At 37.0% G+C, this 24114-nt stretch overlaps 1 protein-coding gene across 6 annotated transcripts in view; it reads left to right on the plus strand.

The window, feature by feature from the left end:
• The window catches only part of CD2AP (CD2 associated protein), a 181888-nt gene that overhangs the window by 80749 nt on the left and 77025 nt on the right, over positions 1–24114 (plus strand). For all 6 annotated transcript variants that reach the window (XM_058306855.2, XM_004452795.5, XM_012523058.4 and 3 more), the window contains one exon: positions 15940–16093. In XM_058306855.2, the coding sequence (XP_058162838.1) occupies positions 15940–16093 (154 nt within the window). The remainder of the gene's footprint in view (positions 1–15939; positions 16094–24114) is intronic.

Genomic DNA, 24114 nt, shown 5'->3' on the forward strand with positions numbered 1-24114 from the left:
AAGTGAAGTTGGTAGAAAATAGATACTTAATGTGAATATATATTTTATTAACTGGCTGATTAGGTAAAAAGCAAATAAAGAAATGGTAGAAGAAGGAAGAAAAACTGAAGTCATACAAAATACACTTTTTAGGTACTCAGTAAAATTTGCTTTTGAAGATGACACTAGAGAGTAGTTTGAAGGCACAAAGTATCCAGGAACTAAGGAAGACTAGAGGTAAATGAGGGAATACATGCATGTGTTTATCTGGTGGTGGTGGGGTTGTGGCAGGGAGGGATTTACAGAGGAGGAGGTAGTGCTTTGATTTATTCAATATAATTATAAAAAAATGATTCTACCATTGATATATCATTTTTAATGATTGCATGGTATTTTATCAAATGTATGTATCATAGTTTATTTAAATACTTCTCAGCTAATGTTCATTTAAGCTTCCTTTACTGTTCCAAACAGTGCTGTGATAAACATCCAGGCATACACATATACATCTTCAAGTTCTTGTCTATTTCCAGATAGACAAGACTTATATGATAGTCTTGTATCTTGTAAGGTACAAGACTTACAAGATAGGTAAGGACTGATTTATAGAAATAGATTTATTATTCAGATGGTAGGCACATTAAAATTTGTGGTAAATTTTGGTATATTTTCCTTTGACAGGTCTGTGAAGTGTTAAAAATTTTTTTTTCAGGTTTGTAAGTTAAATCTTATAAAATAAGGTTCTTATTCTTAATGTCTTTATTTCTGGTTCATTTGTGAATTGCCTGTTTATAGAAATTGCACATTATAAAAAAAAAAGTTAACAATTTTCTTAAGAAAAAAAAGTTGAAACTTTTATTAATGTTTTGAGGTTTTCTCTGTGTTTACTTTATGGGAACTCTTGCTGTAGATATGTCTGATTTATAAATACGTCTGCTTAGGAAGGTACCTCCTTACTCTCACATTTTGAATAAAAGGATCAATCAGATTTCTCTGTACTAACTTTCTTATAATCCAGTCTTTTTTTTTTTTTAAAGATTTATTTATTTATTTATTTAATCCCCCCGGTTGTCTGTTCTCTGTGTCTATTTGCTGCGTCTTGTTTCTTTGTCCGCTTCTGTTGTCGTCAGCGGCACGGGAAGTGTGGGTGGCGCCATTCTTGGGCAGGCTGCACTTTCTTTCGCGCTGGGCGGCTCTCCTTACGGGGCGCATTCCTTGCACGTGGGGCTCCCCTACGGCGGGACACCCCTGGGTGGCATGGCACTCCTTGCCCTCATCAGCACTGCGCATGGGCCAGCTCCACATGGGTCAAGGAGACCCGGGGTTTGAACCGTGGACCTCCCATGTGATAGACGGACGCCCTAACCACTGGGCCAAGTCTGTTTCCCCCAATCCAGTCTTTGAACCAGCTGCATTTTACTTTGGTATAAAGAGAGAGTCCGCTAAATTTTTCCTGAATGTAGTTGCTCCCAAAATGATTAATGAAGAATTAATCCTTTTCGTACTGATTTCAAATGGTTCCTTTATTATGTACAGGATTTCCATAAATGATTGGGCCCATTTCTGAATTAGAGGGTTATACAACTATCTTATATTTTGCTATTGTTGCCAGTTATAAAATAGTGGCTCGTTTATTAAATATTTTAGTGTCTATTGAGTGCTCCTACTCTTGGCATTGGAGATAAGATAAAACAAAATTCCTTTACTCATGGAGCTTACATTTTAGTCGAGTACCTGTTGAGCTTTTAGCAACAAGAAGAGTGAAACCTTTTTGGAGAAGAATCCTCCTGGTAGAAGAGGCAAGAAATACCTTTCTGTTTCTTTGACTGAAAGAGGTAATCAAGGAAGGGAAGATAGAAAATAGGGAAGAAAAACAGAACAGGAATTGTTAGTGTGCTTATGTGCAGTTATGTGAGTGTAAATGCTGTTTCCAATGCCACTAATAGGAGGTCTTAAAGCATAGAATCATGTGCTTTAGTTTAAAACTTATTTCCTTCCTTCCCTTTTCCAAATTTCCTTGAATTCTCTCTTTAGTGAATGGCACCAGCATCTGAGCAGGAATGTGGGCATCATCTTCCTTCTTTCTTGTTAGGTCATATCTGATCAGTTATCAAGATTCTACATCTTGAATATTTCCTTAGTCTTTCAAAAGTTTTCTTCTCTGTCACTATAATACACACTACCATCAGCTCACCTGGATTGCTGCATTTGCTGTACTTGCCCCCAGTTTTTGCCTTCTTCCACTCATTCTTTGACACTGCATGATCTTTTCCATATTTTAAAATTTTACAGCAGCTTCCCATCATCTTTATAACAAAATTCACCTTCTCTACCCTATAGTTCAGAGGGCTTTGTATCATTTACCCTTCGCTGACGTCCCTATACATAACTTTTACCTCCAACCACGTTTTGATGTTTCATGTAAACTTTTGCTGCTTCTTAGTTCCTCAACAGCTCTGTGCTCTCCATTGCCTCCTGGCCTGTCATATGCTGTTCTCTTCTCTTAGGACACCCTTCCTTTTCCTACACCTTGCTAACTCCTACTCATTTTTTCTGTCTCAATCACTTCCTCTGTAAAGTCATCCTGCTTTGGCTTACCACTGATTTTGAATTAAGTATGTTTCTTATTTTAGGCACCTAGTATTTCCTAGTCAGGTGACAAGAGGTCTTCAGGGATCATCTATGCTGAAATGTGGATCTGAATTTAGTTCTTTTTTTCTTGGCTGCAAAATATCCCACTGTATGTATCTACCACATTTTACTTATCCATTCATCTGTTGATGGACACTTGGGCTGCTTCCATCTTTAGGCAACTGTGAACAGTGCCGCTGTAAACATTGGTGTACACGTATCTTCTTCAAGTCCTGGCTTTTAATTCTTTTGAGTATATAACAAGAGGTGGGATTGCCGGATCATACGGTGTTCTATTACTTAATTTTCTGAGGAACTGCCAAACTGTCTTCCACAGAGCCTGCATCATTGTACTCTCATCAAAAATAAATGAGTGTTTCCATTTTTTCACATCCTTTCTAACACTTTTTTTTTTTTTTTTTTGAGGTCCTGGGGTCAGGGATTGAACCTGGGACCTCATGTGGGAAGCTGGCTCAGCTCCTTTCACAGAGCCACATCAGCTCCTATGAGTTGGTTTTTGTTTGCTGTTTTTGTTTTTAGGAGGCACCAGGAACTGAACCTAGGACCTCCCATGTGGAACGTAGGTGCCCAACTGCTTGAGCCACATCCGCTCCCTGCTCATTTTTCTTTACTCGTTTTTGCTCGTTGCTTTTGCCCATTTTTTTCTTGTTGTCTGCTCATTGTTTTTGCTTGATGTCTGCTCATTGTCTGATCATTATTTGTCTTCTTTAGGAGGCACCAGGAACCAAACCTGGTATGTCCCATGTACCCAACTGCTTGAACCATATCTGCTCCCATATGTTTTGTTAGAGAAATTGTAGGTTTACAGAAAAATCATGCATAAAATAAAGAGTTTCCATATTACCTTTTTATTGTTTAAACCTTGCATTAGTGTGGTATCTTTGTTACATTTAATGAAATAATATTATAATTGTACTATTAATTATAGTTGATAGTTTACATTATGGTTCACTGTGTTATACAATCTACAATTTTTTTCTTATTTTTATTCTAGTAACAAATATGTCACCTAAAATTTCCCCTTTTAAATACATTCACATATATAATCATGGTGTTACAATGCTGTACTACCATAACTGCCATTCATTACCATAACTTTTCCATCATCCCAAACAGAAATTTTGTACTAATTAAGCATAAACCTCATTCCCTACCCCTCCACGGCCCCTGATAACCTATATTCTAGCTTCTGAATTGTGAGTTTGCATATTCTAATTATTTCATATCAATGAGATGATACATTGTTTGTCCTTTTGTGCATGTGACTTATTTTACTCAACATGATGTCTTTGAGGTGCATCCATGTTGTCACATTCATCAGAATTTCGTTCCTTATTGATGCTGTCTCATAATCAATTGTATGTATATACTTTGTTTATTCATATGTTTATGGACACTTGAGCTGCTTCCATATTTTGGTAGTTTTGAATAATGCTGTTCTGAACATTGGTGTGCAGATATCTGTTCAAGTCCTTGCTTTCAATTTGAGTATACACCTAGAAATGGGATTTCTGGGTCCTATGGTAATTCTATACTTAATATTCTGTGGAACCACCAGACTGTTTTCCACAAGAGCTGCACCATTTTACATTCCCATCAACAATTAACAAATGTGCCTATTTCTCCTTATCCTCTCCGACATTTTTTTTTTAATAGCCATTTCAGTGGGTGAGAAATTGTACCTTCTTGTGGTTTTGATTTGCACTTACCTGATGGCTAATATACATATGATATATGTATCCTTTCATGTACTTTATGGTAATTTTAATTGGAGAAATATCCAAGTTTTTTTTTTTAAGATTTTATTTTATTTTTCCCACCCCCTTGTTGATTACGCTTGCTGTGTGGGAGATGCCTAATTGCTTGAGCTACCTCCAATCCCTGCTTTGTTGTGTCCCTCATGTTTTTCTTCTTGTCTATTGTTGCATCTTGTTGTATCAGCTTGTTGCATCAGCTTGCCATGCCTGCCTTTCACACCAGCTCTTTGTCTTCTTTAGGAGGCACCAGAGACCTCCTATGTGGTAGGTGGGAGCCCAGTTGCTTGAGCCACATCTGCTTCCCTAAGCTATTTGCCCACTTTAAAAAAAAGTGGTATCTTGTTATTTTTTAAAAAGATTTATTTATTTTTACTTTATTTATTTATTTTTAATTTACCCCCTCCACCCAGGTAGTTCTCTTGTCTGCTTTTTGTTTGCTTACTTTCTCCTGGAGGCACTGGGAACTGAACCTGGGACCTCCCACATGGGAGCCTAATGCCCAATGGTCTGAGTCACATTTGCTCCCCATGGGCTGAGGCGTCTTCTGGTTTGCGGCATCTGGTCATTTCGGTGTCTGCTCATTGCTTTGGAGTAGGCATTTAGCTCTCATTGGATCAGGGTGCTGGCATCTAGCTGTTGTAGTAGCAGTGTGAGAGTGTCTAGCTCTGGTTGCCTTGGAGTGCAGCATGTAGCTCTCATAGTGGCGGGGTGCGGGTGTCTAGTTTTCATTGAGGCAGGGTGTGGCATCCAGCTCTTGTGGTAGGTGCAGGCGTCTGCTTCTCCTCTTTAGGAGGTGCTGGGACCTTAATCCAGGACTTCCCATGTGGTAGGTGGGTGCTCAACTGGTTGAGCCACATTTGCTTCCCTTTTGCCCATTAAAAAAATTTTAATTTATTGAAATATATCACCCACACACAAACATACGTAGACAATAAATGTATGGTAATAGTTGTGGACTTACAGAACATATGTAACATCATACAGGACTCTCATAACTCACCCTACCACCAACACCTTACATTGTTGTTAAATGTTTTTAACTAATGATTAAAGAACATTGTCAAAATATTACTGCTAACCAAAGCATTTTCCCCCAACCCTCCCTATTATTATTATTTATATATGAACACACACATTATGTATATTACATACACATATTATGTATATATTGTATGTAATATATGTATATACATATATGTATATATAACATATAGTATGTCATTTATATGTGAACATACATAAACAATTAAGGATATAGTACAAGTTGTGAACTTACGAAGCAAACATGCATAACATCATACAGGGATCCCATACATCAACCCTCCACCAACACCTTGCATTGTCCTGAGATGTTTGTTACAAATTATGAAAGAATATTGTCAAAATCTTACTACTAATTATAGTCCTTATCTTACATTTGGTGTGTTTTTCCCCCAACACCCCTTATTATTATTTTTTAAATATATTTTTTTATGACAGAAATTGTAAACTGATAAAACAGTCATGCACATATGCAAAAGTCCAAGCAACACCCCTCTATCAACACACCACTCTGTGGTGGAACATGTGTTACAGATAAGATAATATCATCTGATTGTTACCATGTCTGTAGTGTACATTTGGCTCACATTTTCCATACTATCCCATTATCAACACAGTACATCTTTGGCATAGGTGCAAGAACATTGTATTATTACTGCTAACAGTCCATAGGTCATTCCAGTTGTATTTTTCCTGTGTGTTCCCAGCACCCTGCTGTATGATATACATTTGCTCTAGCTCATAGAGTACACTCTTGCATCTGTACCATCAACCACAATTCTCATTCACCTGTTTGTTTACTGTGCTATTCAGTTCCTAGATTATTCTCTAGCACTCTGTCAATTGACATTTACATCCCTAAACTACCATCCTTAGCCATATCCCTATTTATAAACTAGGTATTACTGTTTTTACCATCCATTCTATACATTTCCACACTTTAACAGTAAAGCTAATTAAAACTTCTACATACATTAAACATCAGTAGGCCCTCTCAGTCCTTCTTTTAACTCCATTAAGAATTCACCACCTACCACCAGTCTTGAAGATATTTTCCTACAATTTCTCCTAGAAGTTTTATGGTTCTTGCTTTTATTTTTAGGTTTTGATCCATTTTGAGTTTATTTTTGAGTAAGGTGTAAGATGGAGTTTTGCTTTCCTTCCTTTGGCTATAGATACCCAGTACTTTCAGTATCATTTTGCTGAATGGACTGTTCTGCCTGAGCTGTGTGGGTTTCACAGGCTAGTAAAAAATCACTTGACCATATACGTGAGGGTCTGTTTCTGAGCCATCCATTTGGTTCCATTGGTCTATGTGTCTGTCTTTATGCCAGTACCATGCCGTTTTTACCACTATAGCTTGGTAGTATGATTTAAAGTCCAGGGATGAGGGTTTGCTTTTCCTTTTATGATGTTTCTGGCCATTCAGGATCCCTTACGCTTTCAAATAAATTTGCTAATTGTATTTTCTTTTTTTTTTTTTATTTAAATGCTGGTAAATTTTTATCAGGGTTGCATTGAATCTGTATATCAATTTGAGTAGAATTGACATCTTAATGATATTTAGTCTTCCAATCCATGAGCATGGAATGTTCTTCCAGTTATTTAGGCCTTTTTTGATTTCTTTTAACATTGGGTTGCAGTTTTCTGAATACAAGTGCTTTACATCATTGGTTAAGTTTATTCCTGACTACTTGAGTTTTAGCTGTCATATTTTATTTTCATCACTCTTTTGACACTTCTAGTTACTTTTATTGATATAATTTCCATTCTTAGACTCTCTTCCAGGCCTCTGTCTCCTGTCTTTTCTTTTCAGGTTCTAGCACACCCTTTAGCATTTCCTGAAAATCTGGTCTCTTGCTTAGAAATTCTCTCAGTTTCTGTTTATCTGTGAATATTCTAGCTTCACCCTCATTTTTGAAAGACAGTCTTGCTGGATATAACATTCTTGTCTGGAAGTTTTTCTCTTATAGTGTCTTAAATACATCAGACCACTGTCTTCTTGCCTCTCTGGTTTCTGGTGAGAAATCAGCACTTAATCTTATTGGATATCCCTTATATGTTATGCATTGCTTTTCTCTTGCTGTTCTTAGAATTCTCTCTTTGTGTTTGGCATTTGACATGCTGATGAATATGTGTTTCAGAGTTGGTCTATTTGGATTTTTTTGGATGGGAGTGCATTGTACTTCTTGGACAGGGATATCTAGGTCCTTCAGTAGGGCTGGGAAATTTTCTAACATTATTTCTTTAAATATTCCTTCTGCACCTTTTCCCTTCTCTTCTCCTTCTGGGACACTCATGACAAGTATATTTGTACATTTCTTGCTGTGGTTTAGTTTTCTGAGACCTTGTTCAATTTATTCCACTCTTTTCTTCATCTGTTCTTTTGTATGTTCATTTTCAGAGGCCATTGTTTTAAGCTCACCAATCCTTTCTTCTGCCTCCTCAAATCTGCTATTATATGATTCCAGTTATGCCTTTCATTCCCATAAGATCTGCTGTTTTTCTCTGCATGCTTTCATATTCTTCTTTGTACTCATCCAGTGTCGTCTTAATATCTTCAATCTCTTTGGCCATCTCATTGAATTTATTAAGGAGATTTATTTGAACATCTGATTAGTTGTTTCAACTCCTTTATATCACCTGGAGGCCTATCGTGTTCCTGTAACTGGGCCATATCTTTCTGTTTCTTGGTGTGGATTGTAATTTTTGTAATTTTTGGTGTCTTGACATCTAGATTACTAGAGTATTTATTATGGGTGCAGTTTTTCTCTTTAGTTTAGGGCTTCCTGCGCTTTCTCCCTTGCTGGTTATACAGTAGGAGCCAAGGATGTAATTGGTGCTATAAATTGTGGAGGCTCAAGCTGCGCTCATTGCCCCAGGGACAGATGAAGCTTCTCCCAACTTTCTCCTTTCCCAGAGGTAGGGACAGAGTCACAGTTGTGTGGAATAATCCAAGTCATGCAGGCCTAGACTGTAGTTACTCAGAGAGACTGATGAGGCTTCACGCCCCTTTCTCCCCTGTCTGGGGCAAGGATGGAGCTACAGGTGTGGGCAGCAATCTATGCAGTGCAGGTTCAAGATGACCACAGTTGCCCCAGTAGACTTTTAATTATTCAGTTTGTGCCAGCCAAAGGGTACCCTCAGTTACCTGAATAGACTGGTGCCAAGCTAGCCAGCCTCCTCCCTGCCAGAGGTGGAACTGAAGCCTAGGCTAGGACTGCAGGCTGATGTGGGTGAAAGAAACCTGTTCCTGCCGTCACTGGGATATTTGGTCAGGCTGGCTTCCCCTCAGGCTGAGGTTGGAGTCAAAATGGCAGCCACTGGCCTTTTTCCGACTTGGACAAATTCACACCTCAGCTGTTTCTAGGGTTATTCCTTAGCCATCCAAGTGCACCAATCAGTAGCTGAAATCGGCAGCCAACCATCTCCTTCTCCCCTGTTTTTGGGAAATGGAGCTTCTAATTCCAGTTACAGAACAGCTCCTGGAGTGGCTTGCACCACCAGAGTAGGATAATCACCAGCCTCCGTGGCGTGGCCGGCAATTTCCTGGAGAGGCTAGTGCAGGTCCCTGCAGCTTCCTCCCTGTCGGAGGCGGCAGTGGGGCTTAGGCTAGACCTGCAATCTGACCTGAATGGAAGGAAGCCTGTCCCCATGAGCACTGGGATTTTCAGTCCTCCCTGCTTCCCCTCATGGCAGTCACGGAGTTAAAATGGCGGCTCCTGGCGTCTTTCTGACTTGGACAGTCTCAAACTTTAGCTGTTCTCAGGATTATACTTTAGCTCGCTGACTTTTACTCATCAATAGCTGAAGTTGGTGCCCAGCCATCTCTTCCTCCCCCATTTTTGGAAAGTGGAGCTTTCAATTCCAACTGCAGAACTGCTCCTGAGGCAGCTTGTGCCTCCGCTGGAGGTTGGGCACTGGCCTCTGGGCCGTGGAGTGCTCTACTTACAAGTCTTCTCCGTAGATGGGCAGTCTCCTCCTTCCTTTCTTTCACGGATGTTGCAGGATGCCCTTCTGGCCTCCTGAAGCCTCCAAACAGGTGCTTCAGCTGGCTCCAGAGATCTCTGGGTGTTTACTAACTGCCCTGTAGTAGGAGCTGACTCTAGGAGAGCCTTACTCTGCGGCCATCTTGCTGTAATTCCCCTCCTTCTTGTCCATTTTTAAAATTAGTTGTCTTTTTATTGATGAGTTGTAGGATTTCTTTGTACAATCTGGATATTACAACTTTATCGGATATGTAGTTTCCAGATGTTTTCCCATTGAGTAGTAGGTCTTTTTATTTTCATGATAAAGTCCTTTGATGAGGTCTAAACAAAAGTTTTGAATTTTGATGAGGTCCCATTTTTCTCTTTTTCTTTTGTTACTTGTGCTTGGGGTGTAAAGTCTAAGAACTATTCGATAGCACATGATCCTGAAGATGCTTCCCTGTATTTTCTTCTAGGAGTTTGGTAATTCTGATTCTTATGTTTAGTTCTGTGATCCATTTTGAGTTGATTTTTAAAAATGGTGTGATGAGGAAGGGGGTTCCACCTTCATTTTTTTGCACATATGCATTCAGTTTTCTCAGCACCATTTGTCGAAGAGACTATTCTTTCCCACTTGAATGGTCTTTACCCCCTTCTGAAAAATCAGTTGTCAGTAAATCTGAGGGTTGATTTCTGTACTCTCAGTTCTATTTGGTTGGTCTATATGTCTGTCTTTTTTTATCAGGATCATGCTGTTTTGATTACTGTGGCTTCGTAATAAGATTTAAGATCTGAAAGTGTGAGTTCTCCAAGTTCATTCTTCTTTCTCAAGATGTTCTTTGCTATATGGGGTCCTTTATCTTTCCATAGATATTTGATTTTTGTCCTTTCCATTTCTGTGAAGAAGGCTTTTAGAATTTTGATTGATGTTGTGTTGAATCTGTACATTATTTTGAGTAGAATTTACAGTTTATGGATATTTAGTCTTTTAGTCTATGAACATGGAATGCCTTTCCATTTATTAATATTTAGGTGTTTTTTCTTTTAGCAGTGTTTTGTAGTTTCTTTATTACACTGAATTTTAATTGCCTTATTAATTTATATAATCTTTCATAACTGTACAACACTGTGAGGTAAAAAAGCAGTCTTTTTTGTTAAGATTTGTATACTCAGCCCCTGCTTGGTAGCTAAGTAGGTATTCAGTAATTGTTTATAGAAATAATGAATGGATGAATATTCATTATAATATGAAAGGGCAGAAAGGAAATATTATTCTAAGTTGTAGAAATAAAAGTTTGCCTCAGTGTATATTGAAAGAGGAGTTTTATTAATGAGTTGTATTCAGGTTTTTAGTTGTTTAGATTTATTTGTAGAAGTATTATGTATTGCCAGAAATGCTTTCTATATTTTAAAAATAATTATTTTGTCTCCTCCATGTACCATTTGAATGAATGTCATTTTAGAATTTGTGTGTATTCTTTTTAAAAGGTACTTTTTTTTTTACCCCTTTATTAGAGAAGTTGTGGATTCATAGAACAATTAATCATGCAGAAAATAGAGGATTCCTGTATACCACCCCACCAGCAGCTTGCATTGGTGTGGAATATTTGTTAAAATTGATGATACCGCATTTTTACAATTGTACTATTAAAGTCCATGATTTAACCTAAGGTTCACTATTTGTGTAGTGTAGTTTAGAATTCATGCTTTTTTTTTTTTTTAAAAGATTTAATTCTCCCCACCCCCTCAATGTTTTGCACTTGTTGTGTTTTTCTCTTGTTTCTTTAGGAGGCACTGGGAACTGAATCTGGGACCTCTGATGTGGAAGGGAGGTGCCTAATCACTTGAGCCACCTCTACTCCTTGCTTTGTTGTCTCTCTCATTATGTTTTCCTCCCTGTGTCTCCAGGTGCTAGGAACCTCTGCTCCCTGCTTTGTTGTATCTCTCATTATGTTTTTCTTGTGTCTCTTGTTTTGTCATCTTGTTGTGGCAGCTTGCTGTACCTGCCTGTTGTGATAGCTTGCCGTCTTCTCTAGGAGGTACTGGGAATTGAACCAGGGATCTCTCATGTGGTAGGCGGGAGTTCAGTCACTTGAGCTACATCTGCTTCTAGAATTCATGGTTTTTGATATCATACTAAGATGATCAACTTTTAGGAGTTAAAACAATTTTTAAATAACCATCCTTTTAAATTATTTATGCCAGAACTTCCCAAACTTTCTTGGTTTATGGCACCTGTAAAGTCTCAGTCATTATTTCTTTTTTCAAAAAATTAGTTGATCTCTCCCCACCCCCTTGTTGTTTGCATTTGCTATGTCTGTCTGTTGTGTGCCAGTGGTCTTTTCAGGAAGCACTGGGAACCAAACTTGGGACCTTTGATTTGGGAGAGAGGAGCCTAATCGCCTGAGCCACTTTTGCTCCCTCCTTTTGTTGTGTCTCTTGTTGCATAATCTTGTGTCAACTCGCTGCACTCGCCTGTCTCGTCAGCTTGCTGTCTTGCTTGTCTTCTTTAGGAGGCACTGGAAACTGAACCTGGGACCTCTCATGTGGTAGGCAGGAGCTCAGTCATGTGAGCCACATTTGTTTCCCCATTATTTTTTTTAAGATTTATTTTTATTTATTTAATTCCCCTCCCCTCTCCCGGTTGTCTGTTTTCTGTGTCTTTTTGCTGCATCTTGTTTCTTTGTCCGCTTCTGTTGTCGTCAGCGGCACGGGAAGTGTGGGTGGCGCCATTCCTGGGCAGGCTGCACTTTCCTTCGCGCCGGGTGGCTCTCCTTACGGGTGCACTCCTTGTGCGTGGGGCTCCCCTACGCGGGGGACACCCCTGTGTGGCAGGGCACTCCTTGCGCGCATCAGCACTGCGCATGGGCCAGCTCCACACGGGTCAAGGAGGCCCGGGGTTTGAACCGGGGACCTCCCATGTGGTAGACAGACGCCCTAACCACTGGGCCAAAATCCGTTTCCCACCCCATTATTTCTTGACCAAAAGAAATACCTAATAGTTGTACTTACAAGTGTTAGATCTAAATAACTTAATACATATTTATTGCCTAATGACCCTCCCAATTTAAAAATGCTATAAAGAGAACTTGAAAGAAAGCTATTTTATTCTTAACCACAATTACTTACTAATATGGTATGTTCACCTGTTGGTTACTGCACAACTTCAAACCTTAGAATTAGATTGGTCACATCTACTTTAATTTCATGTTCTAGATTGATTTTTGCATTTTTTTTTATCTTATCATCTTCCTACAACTCTGCTTTGCAAATATATTTGGTGTCTTCTAAAGAAATGTGGCATGACCTGATTTTGAAACTTGTGAACTACTTTGTGCTAGTAAGTTCTCCCATGCCTGACAGATGTCAAATACTGCTGTTTCCCTAATACCTTCACAATACCATGGGGCATCCCTGTGAGTTTGTTGAGGCAATATGTTGCCTCAGTGCACAATTTGGAAACCATAAATCTCTGCAATGTCTTAATTTCTATGGATTATTTTCTTAACCTTATTTAATTTTTCAATCTGAAATATATTGGTTCCTTTGCATTGAATTTAAAAAACAAGCAAATTACCAGTTCTTCAGGACTTGAAAAATGTCTGTCTTAGTGTCATTTTCAGAAGATACTTTTCAAACAATCCACAGTACTTCTGTAATCATAAGAATTTTAGAACTTGAAGTGTAAGTACTCTGTTGTAAAATATAAGATTAAGTATACTTGTTATATCAAGTTATATATGTACATGCCTGTAAATCTGTATGTATCCGTAACTTTTTTTATCATAAAAATAGATTTTTGGCAAGGTTTAAGGTATGTTGCACAAATGAGGGAAATAACAGATGGAAAGATTTCTCAGGTCAGGTGTTAGTACCTTTTTGTCTTGCGGTAGCATTTTGTATGCCAACTGTTCTTATCATGTGTAACAGGGACTCATAGGAGAGTTGTGTACTTTTTCTTCTCTCTTTATTCTGGAATACCCACCTAAACTCTTCTGTTAAAATAAGACATAGTTTTCCCCACCTTTTCTTTCTTGTTTAAACTTTCCCTCAGTGGGGAAATGCTGGGCAACCTATATTCTCACTCAGAATTATAAAGAATGTGATCTGTCTTTCCTCTTTCTGTTTACATTTTGGTTAGTAGCAGACTGGCATTTAATGGTGATATAATTATATTAAAACAAGCACATAGTCTTTCTGGCTGTCTTTTTCAAACAGTACAATTTAGTTCCCTCAACAGAGATTATCTATCTTAGAGTCTAATAACAGAACAATTTCACATGGTTGGAGTACAAATTCTTTGTTAACTGTGTATATACCAGATGCCTTCTGGTTATTGGTTTGTTTTTTACTTCATGGTTAATTTAATGAACAGAAATCCTCAATTTCAGTATCAAACCAGGAACTGATCTTGGGACCTTCTGGAGTGGGAGAGAGGTGCTCAGTCGCTTGCACTACCTCAGCTCCTTGGTCTTCTGCATCTCTTATTGTCTCTTCTCTCTGTCTCTTTTTTTGTTGTGTCATCTTGCTGTGCCAGCTTGTTGTGTCACTTCTCCGTGTGTGTGGCACTATACCTGCGCAGGCTGCACTTTGTTTCATGCTGGGTGGCTCTCCTTACAGGGCGCACTCCTTGCACGTGGGGCTCCCCTACACGGGGGACACCCCTGCGTGGCAGGGCACTCCTTGCGCGCATCAGCACTGCGCATGGGCCAGCTCCACATGGGTCAAGGAGGCCCGGGGTTTGAACCGTGGACCTCTCATGTGGTAGACAGATGCCCTAACCACTGGGCCAAGTCTGCTGCCTCTTTGGGGTTTTCTATGCATGTAATCATGTATGGTTAATAATCATCCTATACTTTTTATTGCCATCAGAGTAAGACCTTTTTGCTGACTCTATACACATTGAGATATCTCTTTAGCTGGCATGTGGTGGTATGATTACAGTGGTTGTTTTATAGTGTCTTTTTGTACTGGCTGATAACATTCATTGCGATTAGTCCATGCTTGTGCACCTACAGGTTTGAGGTTTTTGAAAATCAGTTCTGCTTTTAACTTTCTCTGAGACTTAGATGACTTAGATCAGGAGCCATCAAACTATTGGCCACTGGCCAAATCCGGCTACCACCTGTTTTTGTAAGGCTTGTGAGCTAAGAATGTTTTTAAATTGTTGGGAAAAAATCAAAAGAATCATGTTTTGTGACATGAAAATTGTATGAAATTAAAATTTAGTATCCATAAATAAAGTTTTATTGGAATATAGCTATGCTCATTCATTAATCATTAAATATATGACTGCTGCTTTTTTAAAAAACTATAATGGCAGCATTGACAAGTTGCATCAGAGTCTATATGACCTGCAGATCTTCTAACATTTACTATCTGGACCTGACTTAGTTTGCCCAACCCTGATTTAGAATATAAAATTGGTTATTTCTTGTTTCAGGATTTCTTTGTGTGTGAAGGCAGTGATGGGGGTTTCAGCTTCCCTTTATCTTTATCTTTAGTTGTGGTAAGACTTAAATTCCTAATAAGCTGCTTTCACCAAAATGTTTTGTATTTTTCAGATATGTTTGGGTAGAGAAAAAGGTTGAAAACTATTTAGATCTTGCTTTGTATAGTAATCGCTGTACCAAAATTTTTTTTTTAAAGGTACTGGGGTGGGCATTGAACCAGGGTCCTTGTGTATAGGAAGCTGGCACTCAACCATTGAGCTACACTGGCTCCCCTGAGTCTATTTTTGCTTGTTTGTTTTTTTAAAGATTTATTTATTTTTTAAATTTATTCCCCCCCCCCCAGTTGTCTGCTCTCTGTGTCCTTTCGCTGTGTGATCTTCTGTGTCTGCTTCTGTTCTTTTCAGTGGCACCAGGAATCTGTGTCTCTTTTTGTTGCATCATCTTGCTGCGTCAACTCTGTGCGTGGCGCCACTCCTGGGCAGGCTGCACTTTTTTTGCACTGGGCGGCTCTCCTTACAGGGCGCACTCCTTGCGCGTGGGGTTCCCCTGCGTGGGGGACACCCCTGCGTGGCATGGCACTCCTTGCACGCATCAGCACCGCACATGGGCCAGCTCATCACACAGGTCAGGAGGCCCTGGGATTGAACCCCGGACCTCCCATGTGATAGGCAGACGCTCTATCCGTTGAGCCAAATCCGCTTCCCTGTTTGTTTTTTTGATTTTAGGAGGTACTGGGGATTGAACCTTGGATCTCGTATATGGGAAACAGCTGTTATCCATTTGCTACATCTGCTCCCTGTGTACATTTGGTATTTAATTAATTTATTTTTTTATTATTGTCTTTTTTTTTTTTAGATAGATCACACAAAGTGTTACATTAAAAAATATAAAAGATTCCCATATACCCTACTCCTCCCCCCCCCCATCAACAGCCTCTTTCATCAGTGTGGCACAGTCATTGCATTTGATGAATATATTTTGGAGCACTTCTACATCACATGGATTATAGTTTACATTGTAGTTTACATTGAGGATTTAATTTATAAAATATAATTTAATTTTCCTGTTTGCTGATTTCCATTTTTACAGGAAATTAAGAGAGAGACAGAATCCAAAGATGACTGTTTGCCCATCAAACGAGAAAGGCATGGAAATGTGGCAAGTCTTGTACAACGAATAAGTACCTATGGACTACCAGCTGGAGGAATTCAGCCACATCCACAAAACAAAAACATTAAGAAGAGTATGTAAATGATTTTTTTCCTGCTTGACACTATCAAAGTGGAAGGATATTTTATAACTGTTCATAAATAATGTTAAGAAAAATTAGCTCAATCTTCTGGAGCAGACCAGTTACTTTTCTCTTATTCTTATATTACTGATTATTGGCTTATGTAGTAAATCATTTTCATTCATGTGCAGTCAATAACATACTAATCAAGTCTAAGTAGCTGACAGCTGTCTATAAGCATTACAAATTAAAATATGGGGCTTTGTTTTCTTATTAGTCTTACTAACATACCTTTTTTTATTAGAGCAGTTGTGGGTTTACAGAACAACCATATTCAAACCATCTTTTAATAGGATTTATTTAATAAGATGCTAAAAAATGTTGACTGTTCTACAGCACTGTAGATGCCAGAATTTTATTTATTTATTTCCCTCCCCTCTTGTTGTTTTGTGTTCACTTTCTGCTCTCTGTTCATTGTGTGCTCTCTGTGTCTCCTTGTCTTCTTTTTTAAAAAAAATTTTTTTAAGGAGGCACCATGAACCGAACCCGGGACCTCCCATGTGGTAGGCAGCCTCCCAACTGCTTGAGGTACAACCGCTTCCCAGATGCCAGAATTTTGATAATCTTATTTCTTTAGTAATTAGACATGTGAACATATACATTCAGTTTCCCAAAGGTGATTGGCCTATCAGTGTGCCTTTTAAGTATTTGGTACTTGTTGAATATGTTAGAAAAACTAAAGCAGCTTGGCATAGAGGGAGAGTACATTTAGAATCAGATGTGGACTTTATGGTCTTAGGCAGATCATTTACTTTTTTTGTGTTTTATTTTATCAATATGTTAAAAAGGCTAATATATCTGATCTCTTAGGGTTATTGTGAAGATTAAGCCAACACTTGAGTAAGCATTTATTGAGTGACTGTTACTATTTAATTCAAGTGATATTACAGTAATTATACACTTGTTATTTGCCAGCCACTGAGCTCTGAGTTGCTGGTGAGAAAGGAATAAAAAAGACAGATAATGTGTTGCTGGTATGAGCTTATAGTCTTAGGAAAAACTATCAATAAAAATGTATATATTAAACATATACGAACAAGAACAAGATTCTGTGGGAGCAGATATCAAATGTTTTAACATACTAAAACCTGAAGCTCCTTGAAAAATTAAATACTTATTACTATTTTCAGTTTGATTTGGTAAGTAGTAAATACACCTAACACATTTATCTTAGATCTAATATCATTGTCTTTGGAATTGTGGTATCTAAAATCCCTTGTAGTACCAAGTAGTCCTACAACAGAAATTTTATATTCCTTTCCCAAATTGGAAATATAAGGCTATTTGTGATTTTCAGAGTCTATTATAGCTCTAATAGTTTGTTACTTTCTACATGTATTAAGTTTAGGGAAACCTCATTTCTTTGAACTACCTCATACTTTGATTATTTTCACAAAAATAGATTTTATGATACTGAGACAGAATAAAGAATTTTATGTGTTCTTTGTTTCCCAGAAAATGCAATGTCCAAACATTTAGATATTACCCATACTACTTTCAACCTGCATCTTGAAGGTGGACTATTTCAGTAGTTCTAATGGTGCTAAGCAGGATGCTAAATCTCTTTACTTGGAGAATAGGGGACAGATAAACAGAGAGTACGTCCATATGCTACAGCTGAACCTCTATGTGGAGTTTTCTTGCACCAGGAGAAATTATAGGGCTATAGAAGAGGTAATTACAACCTCTGCCCATACTGAAATCCCATTACAACTTTCTTTAGCTTTACTGAACTATGAAGGGACAAGTTTTTTTATAAGTAGGGGGTAGACAAAAGGTCTTCAAGGTTATGAATGTTTCAGTCATTTCATCTCCTAATAGTAAAGGACACAGTACATTCCACTTTTCTTAAGGACACTTGTCATAACTTTTTTCTTGTAAGCAGGAAAAACCATTATGTAGTTGATGCCAGGTGGCTTAGGCTTTTTCCTAAGGTTCCAGCATAGCTTGTTTTTATTTATTTATTTATTTATTTATTTATTTATTTATTTATTTATTTATTTATCTATTTATTTATTTTTAAAGATTTATTTATTTCTCTCCCCTTCCCCCCACCCCCCAACCCGGTTGTCTGTTCTCTGTGTCTATTTGCTGCATCTTCTTTGTCCGCTTCTGTTGTTGTCAGCGGCACGGGCATCTGTGTTTTTTTCTTTTTGTTGCGTCGTCTTGTTGTGTCAGTTCTCCATGTGTGCAGCACCATTCCTGGGTAGGCTGCACTTTCTTTCGCGCTGGACGGCTCTCCTTACGGGGTGCACTTCTTGCGCATAGGGCTCCCCTACGCAGGGACATCCCTGTGTGGCAGGGCACTTCTTGCGCGCATCAGCACTGCGCATGGGCCAGCTCCACACGGGTCAAGGAGGCCCGGTGTTTGAACCGGGGACCTCCCATGTGGTAGACAGACGCCCTAACCACTGGGCCAAGTCCGCCACCTATAACTTGTTTTTAAATGCTTGTGCTGCTAGTACTTAATTGGTCATTTGGTGTTACTAATGTTTAAAACAGAATGCAGATTGCGTCTGCCTCTTTATTTTTTTGTCATTTGTGTATTGTTGTTTTTATTAATTAAATCTGCACTATTTTGTTAATATTAGTTTATGTCATATTCCTAATTCACAAGATAGATGTTATTCAAAGGTGGTTCATTGTTGTGTTAAATAGTGGTGGAAATTTGTAACGAATAGTTTTAATATTTTAAAAATACGAAATAACCCAAACCAGTCCTAAAGTCAGCCTCAGAGACAATGATAGAGTATTTTTCTTGGAAGGTAGAGAATTGACATATTTTGACATCATAGATCTAAATGGCATTCAGTGTGGAATATTAGGTATTTCACTTTATGATGGGAAGAAATTTGATGCCAGATAAAAAACTACTCTTGTGTGAGGGAATGCAGAGTGCTTGCTGACTTTGTTTTCCTTATTATTGTAAACTCATGCTGCAGAAGAAGTGGTTTTTCATCTAGTTAGTACTTGTTTTGAATGCAAAGGATACATTGAAATTGGTACTGATAGATCACTAGTGTGTGTACTGCATATAATGATGTTGCTACATGAAAAAATAATTGACCAGAAAGCAAGTCCACACAGTGCTTCATTCACATAAACAGTTGATAGTAAACAGTATACCTTTCGATTTTGGATCAGTGATGAAGTAAATAATAAAGATTCTAAATACTATCCAGTTGTGGACAGTGAATATACTTCTTTGCAGCATAATTTTTGAAAAATGGTTATGTTAGTTCAGGCTCCTGCTTTTTTTTGACACCAAAATATTTTGACTTGCTGAAATGACTCCTTCCCAGCCCTCCATTGACCCCTCCCTGGCATCCCAGCCTTCAAATGAATGAAGTTGGATGTTCAAACTTTCTGCATTTTGAAAAATTAAAAATGTTTAGAATGGTTGGAAGAATAATTATCGTATAATGAACATGGTACACTCTTCATCTAAATTCACTGTTAACGATTTGTTATGTTAGTTTTATTGCTAAGATTTTGAGTGTTTTACTCAGGTAGTATATCTTGTATATTGAGAAACTTTACCCTTTCATTGAACAGCCTTAATATTATGATTTTTCTAAGACCGAGGAAAGAATGTTTTTAAAACTCTGCATAGGAGCAAATTGCTCATTGTTCCTGTTAACAGATGATTTTCTTTGTAGAATAAGAAATTGATAAAGTTGTTTTGAATAAGAAAAAAAAATTAAATGCTACAACATAATCTGAAGATATACCTTCCAGAAACAAATAGAACAAAAAATTGGATCAAGAATCTTTTTGCTTCTATGTCTGAAGTTTAAGAAGTCTCCCAGCTTCTGAGTGTGATAAGCTCTTTATATTAGCATTTGCTGAAGGGATTATAAACAGTAATCTTCAATGAGAAATGGTTTAATAAATTAAGAGCTCTGTTTGATCTGAATAGTTAGATCTATTTTTCTGAACCATGAAATACTTTCCACTCTTAATGGCCTGTATATGAAAATTAAGGGTTTTCTGTTTTAGTAGAAAAAGATTAAGGAAAATAACATTACTTGAATTTGGAATTTCACACAACTTGGTTGTGTGTGTGTGTGTGTATATATATAATTTTTTAAAAGTTTTCCTGAAATTTTTGTACATTTATGTGTCTTATCATCTGAGAGTACCATGACCATGGGAAACATATTAGTGTAGGGTCTTAAATATGTCAGATGAAGCTGGATTTAGATCATGTCTCGGAACTCAGTCTAACTGGGGAAAAACATCAAGATACTATAAAATAGAGATAATAGTTACCTCATAGAGTTTTGTGAGTACTAATACCTATAGTATTTACAAGAAGTGCTTGATAAATATTTTGAATTATTATTATAATATTTTATACCAATAAGAACCATATTAGAGAGAGATGTAATATGTAGTGATGATTTAGATGAAAGGGCAATTTTATAAAGGGGTTGTCATGCAAAATATATTTAAGCTACTCCTTAATGTAGGACAAAATCATGTGGCAGTTTGGAAATATCACTTTCTAAGAAGAATTGCTACCTTTGTCAGTGGTGCAGAACCAAGTACATGGGATTTTCAGGGACTACAGGATTCATGCTAGACTGCATGGGCTATTGTAAAGCACTTTGTAATTTATAAAGGAAGCAGCATGATATTGTGGAAAGAGAGAATAAGCTTGGGAGTCAGATATAATTCTAGTTTTGCCTCTAACTCTTAGATCTTGGGCAGACATTTAACTTTCTGCCTTTTTCTGTTTTTCATTGGTAAATGATGATAAGTTTTTTATGATCTGGTATGTGACAGATGCTTGTGAAGCACTAGAATAGTACTGATACAGAAAACACAAAGTATGCTACCTTTATTCTCTTGCTTGTTAATAGCTTTACTTATAAAATAATTGATTTTAAAATACTTTTTTTACCATTGATTTCTTTGTAACTCTGAAAAGCTATATGGAGGTAGTTGTAAGAAAAATGCTAGTTATAGTTTTTAAAAAATTGACTTTAATTCCTGCATCTTTTTATTCACTACTTTTCTACCTATTTTGCTTTTTTCTTTTGTGCTTAGCATAGGTTCTCATAAGTTTTAGAAATTCAGTAAATGTTTATTGACAAATTTGTATGGGTAGACAATGTGTGTGCAATTTGAAATGTGAAAAATCTAAATTTAAAAAATTGTGTCACCATTTGTATCATTAGATAAATTCAATATAGGCAGTCACATCAACTTATTTTAGTAAATTTAAATTAAATAGGGAACCATATGAGAAAGTAATACTTTCCTTTTTTAAATAAATGACTTATAGTTTGTAGCAGTAATAAGGGGCTGTTTAGATGTTTTTATCCAGTGTGATATTTTTCCTTGAAAAATGGAAAATTCCTTTGTCAATAATTTTGCAGACAACTTTGAAAAACCACTCTGGAGAATTAGGTTTAGTGTGAGATGAAAACAATAATTCAAACAAGGTTTTTTGTTAAAATATAACTAGGCCACCCAAAGGTAATTGAGTCTTGAGGGGAGAACTAATTACAAAGAACACATTTATGAACACATTTTTCCAAGGTTACTTATATCAATTTGCAAAACTATTTTGTATTTATTTCTGGTGTAAGGGATGAGAAGTTTTCTGCAGCATGCATAAAACTACTATCCTCTACATTATTATTTAAAAAACTTATTCTGAGACCTGATGAAAGATGACCTTGGAAAAATTTTACCATGAACTCTAGGTTAGTTATAAAATTATGGTCATCATTTACTTTGGTTTCTTTTATTGTAAAATATTTTAAAAATTCAGATATAATTATTTCTTTAGGAAGGGGGAGAAAAGCCATTACTGAGGTAAGGCCTATGTTACTGTTTCTAATTCGAGACTCAAAATTGTCCAGTGTAGTTCATTATCAAGTCTGTTTTGTACATCTGTCATGTTGTTGGTTTCATGTAATGTGTTTCTTTCGTTGTTTAGGGCTTAGTTAGATTTATTTTTTGTCTTGCTTATTTCTTGGATCAATGGAATGTTAGAGCTGAAGTAATTAACAATTATTTAATCCAGCTTTTTTAATTAAGGAAATTGATTTCTAGAGTATTTATTTCAAATAACTAGTTATTGACAGTCCATGTTTCTGATTTCCAAGTCTTTTGACTTACAAACCAGTGACATTTCTATGGTAGCATAGTGTCTTTCTTTACCATGTCAAGTTTGTTTGGAGATGTTTTTGACCATGATTTGATGCAGTGAAATTCTACTTATCCAGAGAATTTTTTAAGATTCTCCTTTGTTGCCAGCAAGAACAATGTCTTTTGAATTCTTGTATTATTGATTCCTGGTTCCTTGGTAAAATACTTTCCTTTATCTACAATGTCTGCCATCTCTTTTCTACCTTCTTCACTCTTGGTCCTCTTTCATTGTATAACTCTTAACATTTACTCTTTGAAGGCTTCCATATCTGCTCCAGTTCCAACTTCTCCTTTCTATAAATTTTTGGGATATGTAGTTTGCCCCAAGTATTTTACTGTCTCATTTTATAGTCACTTTTTATTGCTGATTGTTTAAAGTGCATATTTTCCTGTCTCCTTGTGTCCTTTTAGTTCCTTAAGTGTGCATATAAATTATTAAGAAAAATCTTGTTAGGGCTGTGGGCAGTAAGAGTATTGATGGAATGCAGACATCCTTTGGATGTTTTTTGTTGGCATTCATACCATATGGTTAATCCTCAATGCTTGTTAATTCATTTGTTCCAAAATATTTAATGAATACCTACTATAAGCCATGTACTATGCTAAGTGCTGGGGTCAGAACATTAACAAACGTGTCTATTTCTCCTTAGCCTACAAAGTAAAGGGGGTACAAACAAGAAGGTATGATTGAATGAAAAGTAAAATAATAAGGTGTCAATAAAAGGTTTGCAGAAGTCAATAGGGCAAGTACAGGGTACTACTATTAAGGGAGGAATGCTTAATCCAGAAAACTATTTAGGTGGAAGTCTCTTTTAAGCTGGGAGACCTGAAGATGTGTTGAAGGTAGGTGAAGGTGGCTTTGGGCATTAAGGTAACATGTGCCTAGCCAAAGAAACAGTATATTGAAATGTTAGAAAGAATATGACATGTAGTTTTCAAGGAATTAAAGAAGATCATTAGTGCAAGATTGAGTATTAGGTAGAATCTTTTTAAGTGCAAATTCTGATTTACTTGGTCTGAGATGGAGCCTGCGATACTATATTTCTAAGAAGATTTCAAGTGATACTGATGCTGCTAGCCATGAAAACCAGTGTTTAAGTAGCAAGAAGTAATTTTAAAATTAGCGATACCATGGCTGCTTTAATGATTCACTTTTTAAAGGTGGGAGTGAGTCTGAATTCTCTGACTTGGAGTTTGAAAGAGGTTGAGAATCCAACCTTGGATCGGGTTCCCAACCTAAATGAGAATTGCCTGGCTAAATAAATGAAATTTGTTTGAAGAGCCAGTTTAAGTAAAATTATTTTTATCTTGACCAGTGTTTGTTTTTATCTGTCATAAAATAACAGCCATTTAAAAAAGTTAAAATAAATTCTAGATATCTACCTTTTGCCTCTTGCCCCAAACACTCTTAAAAGTAGTACATTTTTGAGAATTCCTAGACTTTCAGCAGGAAATAGTCTGAAAATCACTGGCTTGGAGAATTTGTCTATGATAAGTTTGTTGTACCAATAACATCTTTTATTATCTGTGTTTTTAATCAAAATTGACAGTAATTTGTGCAATCAGATGTCTAAATAAATTTCATTGCTAGGAGCTTTATATATTTTTTTGTGGTTGATTTGAATTTATTTAATATTCAGTAGATTGCTAGTAAGGGGACAGGGTGAAAGCCAACCTGGACTGATTATGGTTAGATGTTTAGAATGCTCATGTGATCTGTTTATATTCATTCATGTAAGTCCATTGAACTTAAACACAGTATGTGAATAAAGGTGCTATTGCTTTAAAATCTAACTATGTTATTTCCTTTT

This window comes from Dasypus novemcinctus, chromosome 11 (genome assembly GCF_030445035.2).
Source record: "Dasypus novemcinctus isolate mDasNov1 chromosome 11, mDasNov1.1.hap2, whole genome shotgun sequence".
Lineage (NCBI taxonomy): Eukaryota > Metazoa > Chordata > Mammalia > Cingulata > Dasypodidae > Dasypus > Dasypus novemcinctus.